The sequence below is a fragment of the Phoxinus phoxinus genome (assembly GCF_949152265.1).
Source record: "Phoxinus phoxinus genome assembly, chromosome: 25".
Taxonomy (NCBI): Eukaryota; Metazoa; Chordata; class Actinopteri; order Cypriniformes; family Leuciscidae; genus Phoxinus; species Phoxinus phoxinus.
The window spans coordinates 18,401,693-18,429,466 of NC_136900.1; the positions used below are offsets into that span (position 1 = coordinate 18,401,693).

The 27,774-nt window shown below is 37.9% G+C and overlaps 2 protein-coding genes across 4 annotated transcripts in view; one reads left to right on the forward strand and one right to left on the reverse strand.

The window, feature by feature from the left end:
* The first annotated feature begins 599 nt into the window (after positions 1-599).
* The window catches only part of tafa5b (TAFA chemokine like family member 5b), a 43,888-nt gene continuing 16,713 nt past the window's right edge, over positions 600-27,774 (forward strand). Inside the window, exon 1 of one of the 2 annotated variants that reach the window (XM_079603968.1) lies at positions 600-899. In XM_079603968.1, the coding sequence (XP_079460094.1) occupies positions 791-899 (109 nt within the window). In that variant the 5' untranslated portion in view covers positions 600-790. Of the gene's footprint in view, positions 900-16,288; positions 16,883-27,774 lie in introns of those variants that run through there. The other variant, XM_079603967.1, reaches the window with a different exon arrangement.
* Positions 24,600-27,774, reverse strand: part of LOC306993838 (uncharacterized protein) — an 89,109-nt gene continuing 85,934 nt past the window's right edge. The window contains exon 4 of one of the 2 annotated variants that reach the window (XM_079603969.1): positions 24,600-24,757. In XM_079603969.1, the coding sequence (XP_079460095.1) occupies positions 24,725-24,757 (33 nt within the window). In that variant the 3' untranslated portion in view covers positions 24,600-24,724. The remainder of the gene's footprint in view (positions 24,758-27,774) is intronic. The other variant, XR_013796544.1, reaches the window with a different exon arrangement.

The following is a 27,774-nucleotide window of genomic DNA, read 5'->3' on the forward strand; positions in this document are numbered from 1 at the left end:
GTGCTTGTAAAGAGGTTGCTATGCAGGATTTAGATTCTGTTTCATTTTATTAATTTATGATTTTTTTAGGGTATTTTTTATGGAAATATAACTTTTTTATGTAATATTTTATTTAGTATATCCAGGCAAACAAAATACCGCCACTGACCCATGTATACACTGTAAAAACGTAAAAAAAGTTACCTTGTAGTCTTAAAATAGTTAATACAACAAAGGATATTGGCTTACAGTAGGCTAATCAATAGAAACTTGTTAGAATATATATATATTTACAGTGTAGCTTAAACATTTCAGTCAGGAAGTCATAATTTGACGTTCTCTTTAAGGGGGAAAATAAGCACAACAATCGATTCTCTTTCTTCTCTGAATCAAAAACACCTTCACTTCAGTTATCAAGCACTTTTCTGTAGTCGCCGGATGAAACGGCAGCATCGCTTTCGTTTCTCTCCAATCCAGCAGCCTATTTCTTTTAAAGTTTTACAGTTGCAGACTATTTTTTACCCCAACTTATCTCTTTTTACGTTATCTGTCGGTTATAGGTCTGCGAGACATGATTTAGCCTATTTTTCTTTAAAGTGTTAGCTTGAATAGTCTCTAACGCATCGCTGATAACAGAGGATCTTCTTCATTTGCAGTCTCATTTCAGTGCTTCTCACGGATACGTTCGCGCCGTTTCTCCCTCGTTTGTTTCTTTATGGCAACTTTGAGACGAAAGCCGACGCTTGAATAGCTGCTGGCTATATGAGCCAGATTGGAGGCTAATTTGACTGGAGAATTGAGACTGACTTTGATGGCTTCGCCCTTTAGGAAGAGGACTAGACGGAGGAATGCGTGGCTGACGATGTCCTCAACTTTCTGGGTTGTGGTATTGTTGAGCGGTCTGCTGATCCTGTACTGCGGTAAGTAAACTGCTCTCCTGCCTTATGAATCTTTCATTTATTCCCATAACTCGTCGACGGTAATGCAATTGTGAGTTCAGACGCAATAATGAGTTCGTTATGTGATAAGCTCGATATGAAAACAGGATAAATCAAAACGAGGAGTTTTGGTTAGAGCATTTAACCAAGTGCTGTTAGATAGTTTTTACATATTATTTTTCACTCCCCCCCCCCTCCCTCCATTTTTCCATTTCCCCTCTTTTACAATTGACAGACAGACAGACAGACAGACAGACAGACAGACAGACAGACAGACAGACAGACAGACAGACAGACATAGATATAGATATAGTCAGTCAGTCAGTCAGTCAGACAGACAGATAGACAGTCAGACAGATATATAGACAGACAGACAGACAGACAGACAGACAGACAGACAGACAGTCAGACAGACAGACAGACAGACAGACAGACAGACAGACAGACAGGCAGATAGATAGATGTATATATATATAGATGTATATATATATAGATAGATAGATAGATAGATAGATAGACAGACAGACAGACAGACAGATCTATAATTTTAGACAATAAATTTCCCCTGTCACCAATGATAGATAGATAGATAGATAAATAGGTAAATCTTTAATTCTAAACATTAATTTCTCCTAATTTACCAACGATAGATAAATAAATAGTTAGATCTATCATTTTAGATATTAATTTCCCCTCTTTTACCAATGATAGATAGATAGATAGATAGATAGATAGATAGATAGATAGTTTTTACACATTCATTCCCTCACTTTTACCAACCAACTTTTCTACAGTCTATGCTAGAAAGAGAGAGAGAGAGAGAGAGAGAGAGAGAGAGAGAGAGAGAGATGTCCATTTAGTTACTACATTTAACTTAATCAAGTTCATTCCCTCTATATGACTAGATTACTGGTCTGGTGTTTGGGGACTCAGGAGTCAAGCCCCACTGTACTGTGGCTGTCCCACTGCCTGAGTCTTCATTAGCGTCGTGTTGTCCTATCGATTCCATCTATAGCACTGCATTTAGTTAGAGGACACAGCAAAAAACAGACACTTCCTCCCCAGTGGCCTTTCAGCAAATAGGCAAAACCCCTTAATCAGTTTTCTAAGGGGATGTAGCATTTCTGGAGCAGACACCCAGAGCCCATTGTAGCTTTTAGAAGGGCTGTGTTCTTGTCTGAGTCACCATTGCATATTGACTTGAGTACATTAAAATCTTTAGTTCTTCCGAAGACAGGCCAGTAAATGGAAGTCGTTATTGATTGCTCTGCGGAGACAGCATTCACACAACATTTTAACCTCCGAACAGATTTTGGGACTTCTAATGTGGGGGCCTAAGACAGCCAAATAATTTCATTAAAAGCAACAAGAATCTTTTTCCATGTATTTGAGCTATTATTTATCTTTTAAAAGCTATGCACTAGCACCACACTAGAGTCCATAACTCACAATAAGCTTGGAGACAGGCCATCTGTTCAGTGCATACAAATAATACACATAAAAAATAAAAAACACTAAAACATGTTTTCTAACCAGCAACTGTAATGCTCAAAACAGTTGAATCAACCATTTCTCTGCATGGCATTGACCTCAAATTATTCATACTGAAAATTTGCAATATATTGAGTGGTGTGCTGAGTCAGAATACAAAATAATGGGATTTTAAAAAGTCTTTATTCCAGAGCTGACACATCATACTCTTTTAATCTGCCTATACTGTTCCCTGGCTTTTGAAAATCAAGTTATGCAATGGCTGTGATGACCAGCAGAGTGCGAGTGGCTCTTGACCTACAGACTCATTATGCAGAGCATCTATAAGCCGCTCATGATCAAGTACTTGCATAAAAAGCAACCATTTATTGTTTGTATTTCTACACATTTACCATGCTGTGCAGGCATTTGCTTTATTATGCATGTGATGAGGTATGAAGACTACTAGCATTCTTTTAAACTTCCTTTCAAACAAGCAAGCTTTAAAAAATTGCATTTCTAAGAACAATACCTTCTAAAGTGCTCATGAGACATTGGATCCCTCTGACGGCACTCACTGTTCAAAAGCTCTCATGGGGGCGATCTTGGAATCGCTTCTTTAACGTTTTAAGAGCATGGATGGGATTCATTAAAATGGCTCTTTAAATGCAAAGGGTGGAAACGACTTTCAAAGTAGTCGAGCAGTTAGAGAGCCATAATACTAACTTTGGATTTCTATTACTTGAGCTTCAGCCCCCAAATGAAAACTGAGGCAGATCATCCAGGAACTCCTCACACTAGAGAGATTTGCAAATATCAGACACGCATAGTTTCCATTTGTATAAAATAAAGTATTTTTAAACAAGCACAAGAGCACTGTTGGGTAAGCTATTTTAAATATAGCTTGCTAAAAATCCTAGCAAAGTGCTTTTAGCAGTAGGTAACTACATTGAACAATAAGTACTAAAATAAGTACTATTGGTAACTACATTTAAGTAACTTGAAGTTACTTAAGAGGCCAGTGTCTTTTTAAATAAATAACAATCTAATGAAACAATTTATCCCAAAGGTGAGATTAACTTGGGAAGATAACTTTATACAAAATACAACTAGCTAGAATAAATCCTAATAACTATAATTATACAACAGTCTGTCCTTGAATTTGATTGGCTGAGCGACGTTCCAAACGTGTTTATACTGTATTCAATCGTGCAAGACTGTCAGTCTATACATTAGTTATAGGGATATTCAATGATTCTTCCTGCAGGTTATATCCTTGAGACAGTAGGTGGCGACAAGGGACTGTCTTATGAGTGATCAGAATCATCAAATCATTTGTTGATGCGATTCGTTCAAAAATACAATTTCATTTAGGAAAGAAATCAAATGGTGGTCAGAAACATTGTATTTATGAGTCGAAAGCACATGAATACCACCACAATCATTCAATCGTTCAGTGAATCATTCAGTTATTCATTCAAAAACACTTATTAATTCAGGGACAAAACAAGCTACGTTCTTTGAGTGAGCCATTGAATCATTTTACTCAAACGATTCATTCAAAAACACTGAACAAAACAAGTGAACAGCTTTATGAATGAGTCACTGAATCATTCAGTCAACTGATTTGTTTAGTCAACTAATTCATTCAGGAATTAAACAAATGAGTCTTAAAATCATTCTTTTAACTGATTCCCAAGGAATGCATGAATTGTTAAAATATATATCTCCAATGCAAGTGACTTTGGATAAAAGCATCTGCTAGATGGAAGTTCAAATACATTTTTTTTTACATGAACCATCTGAATGAACCGAATCACTAGAAATAATTGAATTCAATGAATGATCTCACTGTAAAAAATGTTGCTGCAATTAGTTATAACAACTTTAAATGAGCTGAGATAACTTAAATATCCAACTTAGCTAAACTAAAGTTTTTTTTAAACTTAATATTAACTTAATGTTTTAAGTCAAACACGAACACATACAGGTAAAACTCTAAAACATTCACATTTTTCGAGTTTCACCTGTATATATCTTATTCAAATGTTGAATTTTAAGTTGTGATAAATAATCACAGCAATATTTTTTTACAGTGGGACAATTTCATTTCTAAATCAGCTTTGTTAGTTGTACAGCATACACAAAGTAACATTAAAAACAGCAATGCAGAGGTTTGACACACTACACATCTACTCACTGCACAAAGTCGCTTGTTACTGCAAAAGCTGACATGTTTTCAAAACAATGGTACAAATGCCACTACTGAAAATGTAGCTCTTAGATATGAACGCTGTACAAGAGGAAAAATGGCATAGTCATAGAAAGAAACAGTGTGTACTTAAGTGAAACATAAATGAATACACACACATATACATTCATACACAAAGAGCAAAGCTAGTCACTTTGAAGATGAGAGAGCACAAATGTACGCCTTGAGAAAAAATTCAAACTTACAGGACTTGACAAAGAAGTTTTTCAGTTTGCAAAAAACTAATCGCCCAAGGCGCTACTCCACTGTAGGCCTTTTTTCACCTTCTGAAAAAAAGAAAAAGAAAAGACATAATAAAACAGGGAAACAGAGAAAAGAAGCAAAAAGACACAATCAAACTAAAGTAGATGGGAGATTTTTTTTGGTCCAACGATTCGTAGCCAATGAAATAAACTACTTTGGAAAAATAAAACAAGTTTGATAGCAGCGCCAGGAAAGAAATATGAAGTCTGGTGCACGACAACTAAATGAGCTGCTATTTTAATAAAGCCGGCGGATAATGAAGCCGCTCAATTAATGTGGTTTATGGTGTCGTTCTTTTCCGAAGCTTCCGTTCCAATAATGCACTGACATTGAGATACCTTCTACACTTCCACAAGCCAACAATAGATCAATCAGGCCACTTGCAAAACCCATTGAGGGTGAGAAAAAGAGCGAGAGAGATAGACAGAAAGAGAGAGGGAGAGAGAGGGAGGGAGAGATAGATAGATAGAGAGAGAGAGAGAGAGAGAGAGAGAGAGAGAGAGAGAGAGAGAGATAGAGAGAGAGAAAAGTGTGTTTACAAGAGCTCATTCAACAGACACAGGGGAAGAGAAACCCTGAAGATATTTATTCAACTGGAGCAGTGTAATTCCAGCTGATACATTCATACATTTTGAAACATGGCTTTGTTAAGCTTCATTGGCTGTCTCTGGGAGAAAAAAAAATCTCTACTGCTCTATTCCTGAAACCTTGGTTTCTTGCTTCTGCTCTTTTTCTCGGGAGCAATAAATGTTAGATTGTATTGGCACTATATAGTCCTGGCCAAATCCTATTAATATGTGTTATATTAGGTTTTTCGTGGCAATATCGAAAAGAATCTCTCTCATTCCCGACGTTCACCCTCCAAAACCTTCAGCGGGCGCGGTTCATCATCCACAAATATAATACTTTCAGACCCAAAGCATTGTTACATTTTCGGACAGAAGGTCGACGGCGTTTCGCGCCACATGTAGACCGCAGCGTGTACTGTTAGTGACTCTCCTCCCTGCCGTCTGGCAGGCAACTCTATCCTCAGATTTGCTCTCCCAGCTTAACTAAATCAAGTTCAATTTGAAAGCAGGAGACGTGCCAGAAGTGCCATTGTGTAAGTCTTGAATAATGTAAAGCAGCTGATGCCTTTGCTTGTTGCGGAATCTCTTTGTGGCTCAAATAATTTAAGAAAAGCTTTCAGGAATCGCTCTTGTGGCAGCGTTGGAATGCTTTCTCCGGTCTCTAAAAACAAATTGTCGCAAAGAGCCTGGCTGCCACCAAGGTCATTTTGTTCATTTATTTGTCGGTATTGATTGCAGAAGATACCTGCATGTTTATAATCGGCCTTAATCTCAGGTCAAAAGCTGAAAAAGTTTAATTACCCTGCATTTCGTATCCACTATATGACTAAATTCATTTTTCATAAGCTCAATGAACGCTGCCAGAAGTAAACAAGAAAAATCACTTTGTTCTGTAAGTTGAGATGTTCCTCCATAATCCCTGACATGCATTTCATTAATTCACAAAACTGAATGGAACAGAATGCAGAGGTCTCGAGATGTGTCTAAACCTGTTATAAACCGGACACAGTGTCATAAACTCTGGGAATGGGATAATTGAGACGCCTGTAAGGTCAATGGAAAATAAAAGTACGGATATTTAAAAAATCTAGATTTGAACACAAGCCAAAATCTTAGAAACATACCCTTTGTATTCCTGTTTGTTTCATATGGTTTTGAAAAAGCATTTTCAATTTAGTGTCATGTGGTGTAATCATTAAAAAAAAAGACACATATTCATAATAAAAAAAATATATTTTTTAAGGTAAAATAATGTATATATATCATCATCATCATGACTTACATCCTGACTTATCAGTTTTAAAATATTATTAAGTTTTGGTGGTGTCACACATAAAAACCTGAATTAAAGGTCATAAAAACGTCAAACTATCTGTTATTTTAAGAAATTTTATTGACCTTGACACACAGTCATGACTGTCTGCTCTGCTGCAGGGGTTGTCTATAATGGCATCATTTCCTGTCCTCTCTATGCCATCATTTCCTGTCCTCTCTATGTCGTCATTTCCTGTCACGTCCTGTCCTCTCTATGCCATAATTTCCTAACATTTCCTGTCCTCTCTATGCCATCATTTCCTGTCACGTCCTGTCCTCTCTATGCCATAATTTCCTAACATTTCCTGTCCTCTCTATGCCATCATTTCCTATTATTTCCTTTCCTCTCTATGCCATAATTTCCTGTCCTCTCTATGCCATCATTTCCTATTATTTCCTTTCCTCTCTATGCCATCATTTCCTGTCCTCTCTATGCCATCATTTCCTATCATTTCCTGTCCTCTCTATGCCATCATTTCCTGTCCTCTCTATGCCATCATTTCCTATCATTTCCTGTCCTCTCTATGTCGTCATTTCCTGTCCTCTCTGTCGTCATTGCCTGTCCTCTGTATGCCATCATTTCCTGTCATGTCCTGTCCTCTCTATGCTATCATTTCCTGTCATGTCCTGTCCTCTCTATGCCATCATTTCCTGTCATGTCCTGTCCTCTCTATGTCGTCATTTCCTGTCATGTCCTGTCCTCTCTATACCATCATTTCCTAACATTTCCTGTCCTCTCTATGCCATCATTTCCTAACATTTCCTGTCCTCTCTATGCCATCATTTCCTGTCATGTCCTGTCCTCTCTATGCCATCATTTCCTGTCCTCTCTGTCGTCATTTCCTGTCCTCTCTATGTCGTCATTGCCTGTCCTCTGTATGACATCATTTCCTAACATTTCCTGTCCTCTCTATGCCATCATTTCCTGACATTTCCTGTCCTCTCTATGCCATCATGTCATTTCCTGTCCTATCTATGCCATAATTTCCTATCATTTCCTGTCCTCTTTATGCCATCATGTCATTTCCTGTCCTCTCTATGTCGTCATTGCCTGTCCTCTCTATGCCATCATTTCCTAACATTTCCTGTCCTCTCTATGCCATAATTTCCTGACATTTCCTGTCCTCTCTATGCCATCATGTCATTTCCTGTCCTATCTATGCCATAATTTCCTATCATTTCCTGTCCTCTTTATGCCATCATGTCATTTCCTGTCCTCTCTATGTCGTCATTGCCCGTCCTCTGTATGCCATCATTTCCTAACATTTCCTGTCCTCTCTATGCCATCATGTCATTTCCTGTCCTATCTATGCCATAATTTCCTATCATTTCCTGTCCTCTTTATGCCATCATGTCATTTCCTGTCCTCTCTATGCCATCATTTCCTGTCCTCTCTATGCCATAATTTCCTATCATTTCCTGTCCTATCTATGCCATAATTTCCTATAATTTCCGGTCCTCTCTATGCCATCATTTCCTATCATTTCAACATCAAGTTTCATAAAAATGCATTTACTCAACATTTGCTCAACATTTTGAGCAAAAAGCTGAGAAAATCACGTTTTTGTCAAAGACTACATCCAGATCGTATTCAAAAGGATGATCAAAACACAGATGGAGTAGATCGACTCCATCAACACCCCCAAAGCTTCACAGTCCTATATCTCGTCCTGGGTCGACATTTCAATCAGTAACATTAGGCAGTTTTGATTTATATGCTGTTTAATGTTGATGATCGTGTTATTTTACATATACACATGCTTACATGTACATATGCTACCGCTTGTTTCTGCTTCTGTTTCACCTCTGCTTTAATCCGGAGATCCCGTAGAAGATGTGTCATAGCGCCCCCTACTGTATAACAGGGAAAACACTGAAAGACGTAAAATTCCATCAATGGCGGGGAGAGAGTTAATTCACTGTCTTGAGTAGGTACTTATTTTGAATAAGAAGTATGTTCTATTATAGTATGAATGTAATCTGGACGTACTACATTCGCCATGTTGCCCTTATCACGTGACCTACCAGCGTCAGTTACGTCGCTTCACTGCCATTCATAAATCCATTGAGTGTTTACATATTCATACACCAAAATATTCTGGGGGCTCGCTGGCTACTTTGTTTTTATTTTTTTATAAAACTCTGGCGTGGAAAGAGTTAAAGTCCGCGTGAACCGGAAGTTGCAAACGACTTTTCTCAAGTGTTGTGACGCATTTCCGAGTGAAACGGAATATTGAACAGAGGGCAGGGTTTTACTTCAGCGCTCCTCCTCTCCATCTCTCGCCCATAGCAGAGTAACGGTTTGACGAGTAAGTGGTTAAGCGATTAACCAACCCAAGCCGTCAAACCTACGTCATCAGAAAAATAACCATTCCAGACCAGAAGTAACTTTTCAGACTTAGATTAAAGATAACCACGGCAAACAATTTTTTTCTGTGTATTAACTTGCACGGATTAATTGTTCACCACAAGACTAGTCATATGCGCTAACAAAGTAAATAGGGTCAATTTTGATTTCATGCCGACTTTAAAGCTTTTCTGAATAAATGAATAGATTCGGACCAAAAATGAGCATCGTGTCACTGACCTTTATATAGACCAATAATTAAAAAATGGCATGTCCTGAGAGAAGTATTAAAGGACAGACACACACATACATACACACCTTTTCAGAATTGTTTCTCCACCTACTGAAGGGCAGATGCTTTATGATTTGCCTTGAAAATATTCTTATGTGCTTTGCATAGCAACGACGGGAAACTGGTATAAATTCTGCACTGAATATAGAATGAATGTATTCCCATCTGACCTGTGGGCAGTAAAATTCATAAAGTGGCCCATCTTTTACAAGCACATTAACTTTTTTTTCCTCTCTCTCTCAATGCGGCGGTAATGCCGCCAACAGTTATCCTCGGTGGAATGCCTTCTCGTGATTACATCTCTGGCCTAAACAATATTTTAGTCAAATCTGTATTTCATTTTACTGATCCTTTACAAGATATTAGATTTTAATAAGCAATTCTCTTTTTCAGTCTTTTTCAGTCATTGAATCATCTGACTGAAGGGTTTCCTTTAAATCCCTGCATAGTCATAGAGTGATAATGTTATGAAATCTGCAGTGTCTCACTGTGCCGAATGATGTAGCACTTTAGAAATGTGGTCACAGAAGTTGTCTATGTTTTGACAAGCCAAGTGAATTTAGCATTACAACTTGATAATCTACCCCTGCATCATTCACATGAAAGGCTTTTTAAGCTCGGTTGCTTGCCCACACTACACCTTGTCTGAATGATTTATCCAAAACGTTCGTCAAAAAATGCTTACTATCAACATTTACGCCGCTGTGGACGGCGCATTTGAATCTGTCAATAATTAATTTCACACATGCTATCCATTTCATAAACACTAGCTACAATGGTGCATCACGGTCAATAGGCAAAATGTTAGTTCAGTCAAATCAATACTGTCCTTAATAATACTGGCCTGCCCTGCATGGAAAACCCATCAGAACAAGAGAAAGATCTGCTTCTCCATCCTCATGCCCTTTTTGAAACCCCCCATCTATCTTTTAAACAGACCAAGGCACTGCGGTTTCACTCAGTAAATATTGACTTTACACATGGAGTCATTTTTGTCATGTAGTAGTAGTAGTAGGCTACCTTTTGAGCAGACTTTTAGGGAATAAGAGTAGTTTGCATGAGGGTGTCAACTTGTAGTTAATTGTGATAATTGTTTCCGAAATTAGTGCAAAACACTCTGAAACATTAACCTGGAAATCCAGACCTAAATCTAAAAGATTAGTGGTCTGTTGTCGATTAATGAAAATTAACCTCCTGATCCACGGCGTTCTTTCTTTTGTAACTTCAAATTTATCACGTCTACTCTGTTCCCCGCCTCTCGTGTCTGTCTTCGGGTTTGATCTTGAGCGAAGCTAACTGGTAGATTATACCTTTGCCGTATCCGGTCGGCAAAACAGCAAAAACGTCCTTCTTGCAAAGGAATGATTCGAGCGCCATCTTCTGTTCCTCTTTTAGAGAAAAAGGCAAGTCAAAATCGTTCATTGTAGCGCTCAAAGCCGTTTCAAACAATTGATGTTCATCCATAGCCATCTTGCAATGTTTACTAATGACTGGCCTGCCTATATCAGATAACCCGATGTGATTGGTGCAGCTCAGAAAGAGGGGCATATTTAATGAGTATTATTACTCGACACCAGAGCTACTCGCTGAGCAACTTCAAATTGTGCTCTCGCGAAAACGCTGGATTTCCAGGGTACTGAAACATGGCTCTAATGCCAACAATTATTCAAACAGTGTTGAAAACATTTAAAAATGTTCATTTAATCCTTAAATCACAAGTCTTAAAGTCGGCATCAAACAGAAGTTGCGATTTCTTTTCTTCCGTATTGTGATGTATACGAGGAAGAAAATGTGGGGTGGGACTTGATTTTGTCCATTGGGAATTGATTGGATGGTTGTGATTTGCTGTTGGTCGATCTCAAGTGAGTGACAGGTTGTCCCGCCCTCATGCAGGTACACAGGCCATCAGAGAAGAGATGATGCTGCAAGAGGGAGGGAAGTTGTTTTGATTAAAGATTATGAGGGCACATGAATTTAAAAAAACGATGATGTGCACGGAATAATCAATTATAATAAATACATAATAAATATAATAAATACGTTATAATAAATATTTTAAATACATTAAAAAAAGGATTGACAATTTTAATGGTGAACTTAATTTAACACCATCACATCATGAATAGTTAAACTGCATGAGTTAAATATTATCGCAATAAAATATCATATTAATTTTTTAAGCCATACATGTATATGCTAGGGGAATGAAAATGTAGTGCACTGCAGGACCCATGACTCTACAGCATTACACTGGCCTGTCAGACCATTTGTCACTTTTCCTCTTTTTGAATCACAATGTGAAGACCGGCCCAAATTAGTCTGTGTAGATTGATTACAAAAGTCTTTGCGGGCAGGCGAGAGAAGAAGAGCCCTTCCTTCTTATCACTCAACGTATCTGGACTTGTCACAGTTTCCCACCTCTCTTTGATTGGGATCTCTACTATCAGCTTTTCTTTTTCGGACTGCCTGGGAGTAAAACTGTGAGGCTTAATCCATTCTGATTATCTCTGACCGCAGAAACGCATCACTCATCGCTCATATCAAAAGATACAGTTAAAGTTTCACAATGTAGTTTTAAATATATATGGTTCCACATTAGCTAAACAAGAGTCGGAGATTTAAATGCCATATGGATCAATGTATCTTGAAACCGGGGGATAAACATTGCTGAAATGCAGCAGATTTACTGGAATGTATATTGTGAAGGCGGATGTCACATTTAATGGGATTCATCCAAATTGGATTGCACAACCCAAACTGTAATAAGGACGCGCTGTGCAGTTTAGGCTTTGGTTATTGGTGGAATTTCCTTAAGTGTATCAATTTCTTCTCCTCTTCAGGTTTCTTGTATTTTATTTAGTTAAAATCTGTCTTGACTAATTATGCTGGATTGAAATGAAGGTTTCACACCCTAGAAGCCACGATCCTGTGGTTCGAACACCTGTCAGAGCAGAAAGTCTTACATCTGCACATCAGTATTGCAATTAGTTTGATTTTGAGAGATATTTAACCTGCTATTCATTGTCATTCTGATAGGATGCTCCTTTGTCTTGCGTTAAAGGTCTAGTTAATCCAGAAATTAAATTCTGTCATTATTTACTCACTCTCATGTTGTTCTGAATCCATATGATTGAAGAATATTCTGGCCACTTTAAAGGTTGTATCAGCGATTGTGGGTGACGTCACTTCTGTTTGTGTTTGAAGCGAGATCCCAAACAAACCAAGTTAGCTCGCCCCTCCCTCCTACATTTCTTAGCTAGAGCTACCCAAGTTTAGTCGAGCTTCGCTCATATTATTTCAAGAAGGATATTTTCACACACAGTTCACATCCAAGCAAGTCAGCACTAGCAGCTACTCACCTGTCCAGAAGAAAGTGCAACCTCGGCGTCCGATTAATTTATTTATTTATTTATTTTACTTTAATTTCTTTCCACCATTCAAAAGCCTTCCCGATAACTATACATGTCTTGGAATAAACACGATGGTATTCCCTCGCCCTAATCCTCCTCCTCTTGGGGATTGTCTCAGCCATGTTCAATTTCTCTTGTTGATAGACGCTGGCTTCTTCTTCACCTCCGACTTCGCGTGCAGCCGTCACCGTGCACGAGCGCAAAAACTCACAACACCTAGCCCCTGTCGGTGATTGGTTGGAACACTGTTTATTTTGATTTTGAGGTTGGTGAAACTGACCTGTGTGAGTATTAATACAGCACTTGTCGGTCCTTTATATCCGCGGGACTCGCGTGTGGCGCTAATATCTGTCTCTCATTAGCAATTGCGCCCTACTTTATCCCACAGTCATGTTAAACATCAATGTATTCACTCATCCATAAACATTATTAGATCCATCGGCTTGACGACAAGTTCCATAATTCCGCTGGAATTTTGTGTCATCAACGTACGCCTTTGTTATTGTAAGAGGTTAGCGACCCCTAGCGGCGAAAAAAATGACATATTGTAGCTTTAAGAGTTTGTTCATGACATGGAAAAATGTCACATTAGAGACCGAACATCATTGTACTACATAACTTTTGTGTAACAAGAAGTTATTTTGAAGAATGAAAACTGCTTTTGTCCATACAATGAAACTGAATGGGGTCCAAAACAACTCCACTGGTCCCCATTCACTTTCATTGTGTGGACAAAAAAAACAATGGGGGAAAAATATGTTTTTCTGACACCGAATAATAAAAGTTATAGGTTTGGAATGACATTAGGGTAAATGATGACCGAATATTTGGCTAAACTATCTCTCTAAATTAGTAGTACTTTGCAGATCAATCTATTACTTTTACAGAATCATTGCTTTGCTCACTTGATGTGTGTCCTCTAGACTTTCATTCAGGTAGCAGGTTCCCAGGGTCAGTGAAGACGGCGGCCCTGTGACTAATCCTGACAATGACAAAGATATTGATTATAACAAGACACACCATGTCGTCAGGCGTATTGTGAAGTGGAAAGTGCGCTTTAGGGACATTCAGCAGTCAAGCGGTGGTCTGCGCTTTGCTCCCCCAGAGTGTTGCAGTGATAACGCTGACAGGAATGCTGCATAACATTACGGTGCAGGTGAGAGCGCCCTTGGCTCTCAGACAGGAAGATTGTGTAAGTCAAGATGCATTAATATGTTTTTATGTTCCCCCTCTTTATTTTCACCCTGCCTCCAAAGCACATTAGCACACGCTGTTCTTAAAATATCCTGAATTTCATTCAAACTATTTTTATACAGTTTGGATCTCAAGTTCAACCGATTCACTGATCCGGTTAACAGCTCACTGTCATTGATTGAATACGGACTTAAATTTCTGTTACTTCACAATAATCTATGACATGACACTTTTATTATACTTTTATGGTGCTTTTTGTTATTATGGAGTTTTCATTTGCGGGGATGCTTCTAATGCTCTCATTAGCATGAGATAAACGTTTAGTAGCCTAAGTAATCTTTATCATTTCAAATTTAAAGTTTGGTGCTGGTGTTCTGTTTAAGAAGTTCTCTGAACAGATGGATTTCTGATTTCAAATCCAAGAAAAGGATTTAGATAAAAGAGGGCAAACAGTGGCTTGTCCCTGCATTGATCTGAGAGATTAAGTGCATGAATTGAAATGTTGAGGCGTTTTTTTTCATCGGCGTGTGGAATTTCAACAATTGTTTCAATCACACTGTTTATTTTCACAATGACAGCTGCTAAATACTTGATGCAAACAGTTCAGAAATAAATATTCATACTCAGATACTTTCTATGGGTGTAGTCGTAGTCGCAGATTTTAGCTGGAATTAGCTTGGTGTGATTTTTTTTCTCCACCAAAAATAGCAAACAAAATAGGGTACTGAATCTGGCTGATATTGTTTATATATCACACCAATATTGCTTTCCAGTGTCTCCTCTGAGACGTTGCAATTACTATGGAAAACAAATGTAAAAAGTAAATAAATGAAAGCCGGCTTAATAAATTGGAACCAGGTCTATTGTCCCACCACATTCTTTTCATACAGTACCGCTAACAAACACTGCAGAGTCAAATATAGATATTCCCCTTAGACGAGATGGAAATTGAGAGATAGAGCGGGAGAAAATGCTAGATCTGTTGGAGATATATTGGCAACACAGGAGGAACATGTTATTATAGGGCTGGATATTTCAGTAGCAGCTTGACTTTGCAGTGGTGCGGTATTCTGAACATATTTAATTGGGTCCCCGCTGATTGATTGCCATTCTTCCTCTGAAGCTCGGAGTACGTGAGAACAATATGAGAATATGATGGGATGTCATGTGTGGACAGCTGTACTTGAGGGTAATATGAAAAGTGACATTAACAGCAGAGAAAATGGATTACTTTTAAATCTGAATATATGCATTAAAATAGATCATTATTAATTATGTCATCAAGAGACAAAGAAAAGAGCTATTCATCACTGGATGAAGAAGCATTTTTAGGGAAGATTAAGGAAATAACTAAAACTAATAAACCACGAGAAAGCAAGTCTCCCTCCTGAAATGCATATACATGCATTAAATTTGAATGTTAATTTAGATCGTGTGTATCCCACCTCATGTTGATCCAGGGGGATTGTCACTGTTATAAATAGCCTGTACTGTAAATGGCTTCGGGTAAAAGCATCTCCTAAATGACAGCTTGATATTTACATTGAACATCAACGTGATATTTAACATTTCCGATGGGAATATCAGATGGGAAATTAAATAAACGAAGTTTGACCTGCATATGTAAACTATGAAGTACCATGCAAGTCATGTAAATTAAAATGTATTATTACTTTTTTTTACTGTAAAAATGTATTAGAAAAAAATATTAGCTATATAATTTATGGTTATATATACAATATATGTATACACACACACACACACACACACACACACACACACACACACACACACACACACACACACACACACACACACACACACACACACACACACAGTGTACAAAGTGTAGTATGTTGTGTAGTGTAGTGTAGTGTAGTGTACAAAGTGTAGTATTTGTACAGTAAAGTTATGGCAACCACAATAAAAAGTAAATAAAAAAACTATTAAAAAAAAACTATTTCATATTTCAACTCTCCTTTGATCTATATATTAAACAGCATAATAAATGTGACTTTTTGATTGAAGATTGAAGACGCCTTAACTTATGTATTCCTGTCAGGTGAAAATAAAAAATGAGAAAGAATATAGGAAAAAGTACAAACTGTACTTATGCAGTTTAGAGTATAACTGGTGGCCTACTGTATTCAGGTATGTCTCTCTCGATCTCATAAGTGGAATCGCCCGGAGATTGACAGATTTAACAGTGATGACGTCGATTTTCCACCAAGATGAAACTCGCGTGCAGACCCGCAGCCTCAGTTAAATAGGAGACGCTCAGACGGGCAGCACGCGCGCTTTCTTGGGATGCACGCGCGTCCGCACAATTTCTGCTGGGAAGTCAACAGAACAATGCAGTAGACTAGACCGTGATGCTGGACATATTGAGGTATTTTCCTGGACTTTAACGGAATTCCGGAGGGGGAAAGTTGTTTACTATATTTAGTTCGAGGCTCGTGCGTGGATGTGTGAAGACATGCGGCGAATTGCCTGTTAAATATTGCGGGACGAGAATTGAGTGAGAGACTATGCTGCGGTTAATGGGACACGAAGTGTCAGATGCCGCGTTGAAACTCGTATTGAACTTTAATATCTCCGAATAGAAACCTGTCGCGCGAGCAGTTCCACACAATCCAACATAGGCTTTTCCGCATGGAAAGTGTCCTTACCGATCAGCCTGTTCTTCCTGAGAATAAGGGAATGTTTATTGCGTGTTGAGTCGAGATGGATGTGCTGTTGTGAACGCGTCAGATCTTCAGAAAGATGCAGCATCTTCGTGTGGCGTGGGCGCTCGCGGGAGCGGCGCTGGGCTTTTTTCTGCTCTTCTGGATTCAAGCGCATTTCTTCGGCGAAGGTAAGCCGTAGCTTACTCTAACGGTCAAATTGGCAGAATTAACTGAATGCTGAAAAAAAGTGCTAATTTTACGATGAATGTTTAGGCCTAGAAAAACATGCAGTTGTGGTTGCCAGAACTTTACCGTAAAAAAATATAGATAGTGATGATGTAAACATTTTGATGACTTTTGGGTTACGCGTTATTTAGCCTATTTATTTTTCCTAACTGTAGCCCACATACGTCATTAAATCATATAATATTAATAGCAATCTATTTTAGTATTAAAAAATGTTTGTTACTGTGAAAAGTAGCTACACTACTGATAATTGTACAGGTGGAACAATGGAAGGCCACATGATGAAACGTCAATGAAAATTGGCCTCAGCAAGTATAATAACATAAAGAATACATACACAAACATCAAACACCATCAGACACTAAAATAATGCAGTAAACTTAACATAAAATGTAACAAAAAACTTAAACGTACATTTGGGAATTGTGGGATGGGAATGCAGGATTATAAGGTGGTTTCTAAAAATGTACTTACAAAGATATAATTTCAGTAATATATTACCGTAAAAGTATACACACTGCCTTGTTAAATATACAATTCAGAATTTTTACTTTTCAAAAGCATTATGTTTTTAAAAAATATTTTTCAGTTACACAAACTGAACCATCAGACACTAAAATAAAGCAGTAAACTTTAACTAAATAACATAAAATACAACATAAAAAAACTTAAACGTATGGGATGGTAATGCCTCTTTCTCCACAAATTCTAAAGGAGTTTCTAAGATTTACTTAAAAAAATTTAATTTAAGCAATATCATACCATAAACGTATACGCACTGCCTTGTTGAATATGCAAAATGAGAAATTGTTAATATGTTTTAACAGGTGTTCTTTGACTTAAATGTAATGTTTTTTAGAGAGCCATATAACATATCAGGGTTGCACTTGCACGGTATACCTACCACGGTAGTATCGCGATACCAAAGCTTCAAAATACTGGCGATACCACTGTTATTAGTACGTAAGTAATGTTGTATTTGCGGCAGTAAAACTATTCGAAACGTCCTTCAAAAGTGCGTCTGATTCCAGCTCATTTTGCAATGAAACGTTGCACTTCATTGATTGCCCTGCTGTTTATCAGATGAAAGGGTATTTGAAAAGATTTTTTAAATTAGCAGCTCAAACATCTCTATTCAACATCATAAGATCTTTATATAAGAATTTATTCTCTCAGTTCATGCTCATTTGACCACTTCTGTAACAGGTAGTTTGTTTAGAATCATCTTTGTGATGATGAATGGAATTCAACAGGCATTTGCAGTCATTTCTTATCAATCATTTCAATCCTAATTCAAATGTGACTTGATTTATAGCCTATTTAGGCTATAACATGATAAGTTTAGCAATATGACACGAGCAAGAGTGCTGTTTTTCCGAATATCAGCACGATTGCAAATGTGACTGATTTTATGCAAGAGTTCAATAAATAAAAAGTTATTATTAAATGACAGTTTAGACATTTAATAGCTATTCTAAACAAAGCAGAACTGTTGTACTTCTCTAAGAAACACACAGCGGGTGTTTCGTTTCTGAATGATTCCATGTTTTTGAATGATTCAGGCGTGTCAGTGATTCAATGAGTTGTTCATAAAGACGGCCACTTGCTTCGTTCCTGAATGAATGTCAGCCATTTTGAATTAATTGTTTGATTGAATGATTCAGTGACTCAATCATTATGACGTGCCGCCACCTACTGGTGATTTTAGTTTCCCATTTAAAAAAGGCCAATTTTTTGATGTTTTTCAACATTTCTAATTTCTATATTCAGAATTTTACATTTCAATTATTAATCTCATAACATTATTGTTAATTAATCACCTCAATTGTAATTGCAGTGTAAATGCATTGATACCACCTCTGAGCAGCATTAATCTGTCAGTGTAATACATATAAATGTCACTTCAGATGCAGCTTCTGTGCCACTTCTCACCACTCATTTCATTTGATAAGTAACAAAGCCAGTTAATTCTAATTAATAAAGTATTCACGTGAAAACCATTATCATACACATACATGTATTTCTTATGTGTATGACACACAAAGTGCATGCATATGTTCTGCCATACATGCATCAGCGATACTCTGCATTCATCCGGCATCAGAATTGATAAGAAAAAAAAATTGCGCACGACCTTTCATGTACATGTGCACATAAATAGCTTAAGGCCAAACCAAGAACCATCTGTTTGAATTGCTACTCCATTTATTTACTTAAGGAAATGCCATATTAATATCAATGTCATTCACTGACTTTCTTTGCAACTGAACAGCAGTCATGTAACCTAGTTTGGAGACATACGATGCATGCTGATATCAAAACTATTCGGTTTTACAATTTGATTTACTATCAGTTGTTATTATAAATGATCTTGTGGATAGCATATAGACTGGATTGTGATACACATTGCGAAGAAACCTAAAAAATAGACACATCTGCCTATATTCCCAATCTGACAATCCTTGAGCAGTGGATGTCACCACTGGTGTCATTAAGGGGATAGATAGATAGATAGATAGATAGATAGATAGATAGATAGATAGATAGATAGATAGATAGATAGATAGATAGATAGATAGATAGATTGATAGATAGATAGATAGATAGATAGATAGATAGATAGATAGATAGATAGATAGATAGATAGAGGTGATGATGTGACACCCTATAACTCAGTCTGACATCTTTTGTCTTCTATACGCTCTGGAAAGAAAAAGCGTGAAAATCCTGCCTCATAAAATTGATCCATGTTGCATAAGGGTCTCAGTATAAGGAACACTGTGAAATAGTTCAGACATGTTCATCATGACCAGTGTCTTTTAACTCAGAGAACAGACAATTATTTTTCAATATTCAAGAACTTTCTAACTACAGATCTTTAAATATAGCATAAGGCAAGTTGGAATTGCATTTTAATCGACAACCCTTGCAGGTGACGTGTCTTTAGTTTGAACCAATCAGTGGACTTCTAACTGAACCAATGCTATCATTAAGTTCAGAGTTCTTTCTGTGTGCGATATCAGTATAGGTGTAAGGTTCAACCCATAAGAGCAGTCACCCATTATGTGTGAGCTAGCTTTGAACAGCTTAAAGGTTTGAGTTGGCCTGCCGCCATGGCAAACAAAACATGTTGGCCTGGTTGCCACAGTAACTGGGCTTTTAAGAAAATAATTGGAGAATGCATGGGTTTGCTTCTCACAAAGTGCCAAGGAATAGAGCAGTGACCTCCAGCATAGTGATAGAGAGAACCACAGGAGGCATCTGCCCAAACGCTTTTCATTTCCTATACAGAGACTTAGTGCAGTGTTGGGTGTTTGATATTATAATGCACCAACCTCAGACCTTAGCTCACATTTCCCGATATTTCTCAATTTTTTCTTCTTCTGTAGGCCAGTTTTGTTTATGCTCAATTTAGAATGGATTATCCAATGGCTTTAAAATATAATTTAATCAACAGTGATTGTTATAAAGAACAAATGAAATTAACAAGTCAACACGAAATACAAATCGACCATATTTACTTTCCTAATACACATTTCTGGTGTTATTGTGAATGATTTAACAGTGCATGTTAAGAAAACATGTTTTGTCTTTCATTACAAATAACTTGCTTCACCTCTGAAACAACTTTCCTTTTTAGCTGATGCCACTTTTTTATGTTGCTGATAGTTAGCACAATTCAATGCCAGTTAAAATGAATGAAATAAACCCTTTCTTTTAAGCTGATGCCTCTTTTTAAAAATATTGCTAATAGCACAATTTCATGCCGGTTAACAGTAATAAACCCACTTTTCCTTTAGGATGATAAAAATAATCCTTACATTTTTTTTATATATATATATATATATTCTGTTTAACTCAGAAATATGTCATATTATAGATGTAAAACAGTTTGCAAATGCAATCTATTTTTAAGCCATTACATTTTTTATTTGATTTTGGTAACACTTTACTTCACATTGTCATTGTTACATATGTTACATGTACTTACAATAGTAATAACAGTAAATTATGCATAACTACATGCAACTAACCCTCAACCAAACCCTAATCCTACCCTAAATCTATAGTAAGTACATGCACTGAGTACTTAAATATATAATTGCACTGTAACAATGACACCGTAAAATAAAGTGTAACCTTGATTTTTTTTATTGAGGCTCCATTTGGTCTCATTTGGTGCTTTGGATGTATTGCTGATGATACACTCTGCACCCTTTTTTCATACTTTTTGCAACCTCCTTACAATTCTTCAATGCCTTATGAGTTTGGAGAACAAGAGATCAGACACCATTCCTCCATACAGATTCCTTCCAGATCCTTCAGATTCCCATGTCCATATTGATAAGCTCTCCTCTTCAGTTTTCTATAGGATTCGGGTCAGGGGACTGGGACGGCAGAACCTTAATTTTATGCTCAGTGACCCATTTTTGTGTTGATCTTGATGTTTGTTTTTGGACCGACTCCTGACGGAAGATCCCACCACGGCCCATTATAAGATTTCTAGCAGAGGCCGTCAGGATTAGATTTTTTATCTGTTTGTATTTGCTAGAATCCATGATGCCATTTATCTGAACAAGATGTCCAGGACCTCCAGAAGAAAAATAGGCCCACAACATTAAATACCCAGCAGTACATTTAATCGTATGCATGGGGTACTTTTTTGGGGTACCCTGTGTGCACCAAACCTATCTAGTGTGTTTGCTGCCAAAAATATTTTTTTTTGGTGTCACCTGACCATATAACCAGGTTCCTTTTGAAGTTCTAGTCGTGTCTGAAAACTGATGCTGGAGTTTGTTTTTGGATGAGCAAGGAGGATTCTTGAAACCTTCCCAAACAACATGTGATAATGTAGGGGTTGTTTGATATATTTGTTGAGGCTTTCTGACCCCAAGACTCAACTAATCTCTGCAATTCTCCAGCTGTGATCCTTGGAGAGTCTTTGGTCACTCAAACTCTCCTCGCCATGCATTAAGACAATATAAACACACGTCGTCTTCCAGGCAGATTCATCATAACCTGATCAGAACTTTTTTATTGCCATGATGGTGGAAATAGGAATTTTCAATGCTTTCATGCTATCAGTTTTCTTACAGCCACTTTCTATTTTGTGAAGCTCAACAATCTTTTGCTGCACATCAGAACTATATTCTCTGGTTTTACTCATTGTGATGGATGCTTAAGGGAATTTGGCCTTTGTGTATCCTCATATTTACACTTGGAACATAAAGTCATGGCTGGATAATTTCATGTTCCTAGTCACTCTGGTGTGCTAAATTGTAAATATGAAGGGGAATATATACTTCAGATATATTTTTATATTTTTAGAATTTCTAGAGGTACCAATAATTGTGGCCAACGTGTATTAGAGAAAAAATTATTATTTCATAATGTGATCCCCCCCCCCCACACACACACACTCATTAGATTTACTTCAATAAAAGGTTCGATTTTTGTGATTAAAAAGAAAAAGATCAAAAGGATTTATTTTCACAGCCTTCTTTGTTCATATTAATTCATATTCTGACCACGACTGTAAAATATGAAGGGCCTGACAGAACCTTTTTAGGTTCTATATAGAACCTTTTCTTATATGAGTGTTTCCATCACAACAAAGAAGAAGAAGAAAAAAAGAAAACGGCAGTTTTGATGCCATTGGCTGTTCAGTTCAGACAAAATCTTCTCTGACCAATGAGTTCAGGTCATGATAACAATGACAGTGAACTGAAAGAATTACACAGCTAAAGCATTTCAAATGAACAGTTGGCTACAAAGATTACCATTACTGTGGCCACCTGAACTCCCCCAGCAGTTGCTAATTGATGGAAATAGCTTGAAAGAGGATGGATGCCAGACTAAAACCATGGAGTGATTAACAAAGTGGAACACTGAGGGCTGTGGAAGGCTTGTGTGTCTTAACAAAGTGTTCTGCGTACGTTTTAAGTATTCTAAATAAATTAGTTTAAAACACTCCCCAGGAGTCCGCACAAGCAGACGTCTTGCAGTCACACTTTGCAGGGCTTTTTGGAATGATTGGACTGTGGAAGCAAAGATTTTGGCTTCCTGCTGAGCCCAGAGGCCAGCCAGACTGACCTGGCATCAGGTCCAATCTCAGTCTGACTGTCATTACCGACTCTAAAGGAGACCCTCGTCCCCCGCCAGCCCTCCCTCTGACTACTGCTCCAATCTAGACAAGGATAATAGGTGTATAGGTGACAGGAAGGAATATATACTGCCTAGATAAAGTATCCTTTGCTCTTAAGCAAGTTATTGGCAGTTGAAATTAGGATGTATAGAAACTGGCTGAATAGTAGGGCTTTTCATAAAAAATGTCAAATATATGATACAGGATGTAAAGTCCTCAATTTCAGGTTACAATAATTCTTTCTACTCAATATAAAATATGTACTCAATGTGTTTATGGTCTTGGGCTTGCCACCGTTTCTAAGAAGATGGAATCAGATTTGAAGACTTATGTAATTTTTTTTACAGTACATTCATGCATTTGGCAGTCACTTTATACAATTTAATCGGAATAGTTCGAAAAACTATTTTTTTCAATAATTACCTTTATTTTGATTTGATCAAATTTGGTTATTTTACAAAATAAAATACATTAATTTATTATTTTAATTTTAGTAATTTTATTAATAAAATAAATAAATGGACATTTGTTGTAGCTTGTCTTTTATTTTTCTTAATTCACAACCTGAATTCTGGCCAATTATTTATAAAAATAATGGAATTGCATTATATTTGTATTATATTATATACATTTATGTTTTACTTTAATCATTCCAGACAGGTATGTGTTGTCTTATAGATGACCTTTCTTTTTTTGTCTTAAATTTGACTTCCCGTGGTCTTTTTTATGGTCTGCTTGCCACAGTCTCTAGGAGATTAATTTGGTAACATTGACTTGCATTCAACATTTTAAGTTTACATTTATGCATTTGGCAATTGGCAGTCACTTTTATTTCTTCCCTAAGAATAAAACCCCAAGACTTACACATTGCTTTGGCATGTACTGTTTGAGCTAGGAGGAATAGTTTGAATAAAATAAAATAAAATATATTTTTCTACCAAATAAATAATATTGTAGTTATTTTTAAACTAAAATAATTGTTTAATCTTTAAAAAACATATATCTATCTATCTATCTATCTATATAGATAGATAGATAGATAGATAGATAGATAGATAGATAGATAGATAGATAGATAGATAGATAGATAGATAGATAGATAGATAGATAGATAGATAGATAGATAGATAGATAAAAAGTCATGGTTTCAAATCATTGAAGACTTTGTGTTGTTTCATATATGACCTTTCTGTTTTTTGTCTTGAATTTGACTTCATGTGATCCTGGGCTAAACTCCAACTCAGAATATGACACTGGATGTCTATATCAAATATCCTAATTGTCTTATCAAAACTACCGTAGCAGAACATTAAATTATTCATATGCTTTTGTTACTGGTGGTGTTTCTTAATGAAAACATCTTACAGTTAAATGAGGCCAATTGACTTGCATTGCAAGGCAATAACTGCAGTATAAAGCGTTCGGTTATAGAATTGAACTGAACGATCTTGGCATGAGAATGAAGGCTGATAGCATCGTGTGGTGCGCTGGTGGAGTCCAGCATCGGTCCCCTGATGATAGACTCCCTTTTCACTCCATCACTTTTCTGACAGCCTGTAAAGGATAGCTTTTGAATTTCAGATCAGCACAGCCAGCAAGTCTCCATCTCCGCGATGCATGGTTGGCAGCTCTTTCATCCCTAAAACGCATGCACTGGAGTATACAGGAGATCCTGGGGAGAGAGAGGAGAGGTTGAAGATGAATCAGACATTTCACTGTCAGCGGGGCTATTTAAACAGACAGGGAGGGCGTATCATCTATCACAAGTTGCGCCGCTTAACACGTCTAAGCTGCAGCACTTAGAGGCGTTTTAGAACAATGTGAGCAAATCTGAAGCTTATCGGAGCGGTGTGGCTCCGTGACCATTAGCAAAGTGTTGACTTTATTCTTGCCGTGTTAAAGATGTCATAATGGCTCGTCCTGGAGTGAACCTGTCTCACATTCGGTGTGTTTAATTGTGTTGTCCTCTGAATTATCTCAATTGTCGTACACTATAATGAGCATGTTAGCAAGCTCTTCAATTTACTGATAACTCACAAAAAAACTCAGGTTACGACTGTAAACTGGGAACGAGATTCTGCATTGGAGATTGTAACGCTATGGGAACATTTCTGTTTGATTGGGTTTTGAAGCCATCATGACCAGGAAGCTCTATATAAATAGCGCCCTGACCAAACAATGGCAGCTTCAGTCGATCATAGGCATGCAGGAAATATGGCAGGGCAACGCAGCATCTCGTTCCCTTTTCAGGGAACCATGGTTAACCAACTTTATTAAACTGAGACGATAGCCTTGACTATCCACTTGCTCATTCTTTGCTTGGATGCTGGGGTCCCTTTCCTAGGCGACCCAAAGCACACAAACAATTGATCAGTCTTATGCCACAGTGCAGCTCTGTGAACGTAAACATCCGATACCCAATAACTGGGTATAGCAAATTTTGCTTTTCCTAGTCCAACGTCCGAAAGGGGGGAGGACAAAAGGCCTGAAAAACTATAGATTGTGCCACATTAGTGGGGACATACCCTAGTCTAGGGTGTAGAAAGGCTTTCACCATACCAGGTGCAAAGCCTCTAAGCAATACGGCGGAAATTCGACACCAACAGATTTCTCCTTAATGACTCCCCACCCAAAGGTCCATGGTAAGCTGCTATGGACCATCGTATTCTTCAGAGTGGAGGTTGATGACCCTGTGGAGAACTGGTCCTGCAGGAGCTCCAGAACAGTACAAACCAGCTATAAACTGGGTCCATCTGGCAATTGCCGCACCATAAAGTGAAAACTCTCCACTTCAAGGCATATAGTTTCCTTGTTGAGGTGTGCTCTAGAGTGAAGTATGGTCTCAACAATCTCAGTTGAGAGACCAGACAGTTGGTTTCCACAATCCCAGGAGAACTGCGAGAAGGGACACCAGGTCAGAGAACCATACTCGGGACGGCCAGAACGGGACTACTAACAATAGACGGACCCCGTCCTGGCAGAATCTCCAGAACTCCCCGAAGCAAAGCGATCGGGGAAAGGCTTACAGACGCAGCCACGGGCATGTCTGCACGATAGGATCCAGTCCCAGTGGAGCTGGAAACGTGAGGGAGAACCAAAGCGGACAGTGTGTCGTTTCTTGATACGCAGATAGGTCCACTTCCACCTGGCTGTACTCCCTCCAGATTGACTCAACAGGCTCAGCTAAAAAAGGGGCATAGCAGGGGCAAAGCATAGCATAGTCTAGAAGAGTTGTCAGAAGAAAACTTCTTCTTCACAGCTTAAAGGGGGGGTACAATGGTGTTTCATGTATTCAGAGTTGTTTACAGTGTTAAAGAGATGGATTCTCATGCTAATAATGGCCAAAGTTTGAAAAGTTATTTTGAACGAATAACAGAGAATTTCTGTGCTGAAAATCATACTTCCGGGTTGCAACACGTTTCGGCTGGTTTTTTCTATCGTAGATCTAATGACGTAGACCAGAGTGGAACTCCTTATATGAGCATTGCTCTCGGAAAAGCGCGTTCACGCACACGTCGACCAGAGGAGAGAAAGACCGCGCTCATCGACGCGCTGCGGAAATCATCATCAGCAGCGCTAAATAGGAATGGTTGATGTCAAGAATGTCTCCAAAAAAGTGTGTTTTGGGATTTGAGGGAAAGTTTACCTTGTTCAGCTTCCCAAAGAACCCAGTGTTACTGGAACAGTGGATGCAGTTTGTATTTCCGGGACAGCAAAGGAGTTCGGCAAGTGCGGTTTTGTGTTCTGGTCATTTCAGTGACGAATGTTTTATTAACAAGGCCCAGGCCGTCGCTGGATTTGCAAACCGGTTGCAATTAAAACCTGGCGCGGTCCCAGTGATAAAACACCCCATTCATGTAAGTACAACGGTATCACGCGCTCCCGCTTGACTCTATAGCTCCGCCCACGCCCAGAATCAAGGACCTCGGCTTTTTCCGGATAGAATCGGAAAGCTGTATTTTTATTTTATAAATATGATGAAACTAAAGACTTTTTGGAGATATGAAGGACACACTATTACTCTATAGGTACTCAAGATTAACATGAGATTGACTGAAACTAAGTATTTTACCCCCCCTTTTAGTTTGTAAAGTTGCATCTGAACAAACCACAAGACTTCTGGAACAATGTCCTTTGGACAGATGAGACCAAAGTGGAAATGCTTGGCCATAATGCACAGTGCCACATTTAGCGAAAACCAAACTCATTCAATTCAGTAGGGAGCAAATTTGGGAGTTTAGCGTGAGGGCAAAAAAGTTCCCCACGAAGATTTTGCTCATGTTAAAGTTGGTCATGCAAATTCACCGCACTGACCAACAGTGATTTCTGTGTGAGCTGTGCTTCATACATTGCTACGCTACTGACAATGGGCCTTTTTGCCAACAAAATGTTGCTGAAATATTGCTAATGTGACACACTTTAAGGGGCAGATTTACTAAACAGGGCAAATTAGCGTGAGAGCGCAATTGCAAAACAGCACCGATGGGAGTGAAAAAGTTCTGCGCGTCTACTGACGACAAATTAAAGAACACAGACGCAGTCAGATCGTTTCCATAATGACCAACGCAATCTTCCAGGTAGCATCTGGTTTAAGACGTGCTTTTTTATTTAAATAATATTTAAATAATGGCGCTAACACCAGTACATTGACGAGCGAAAACATTAGTAAATAACCTTGCGTGATTCATT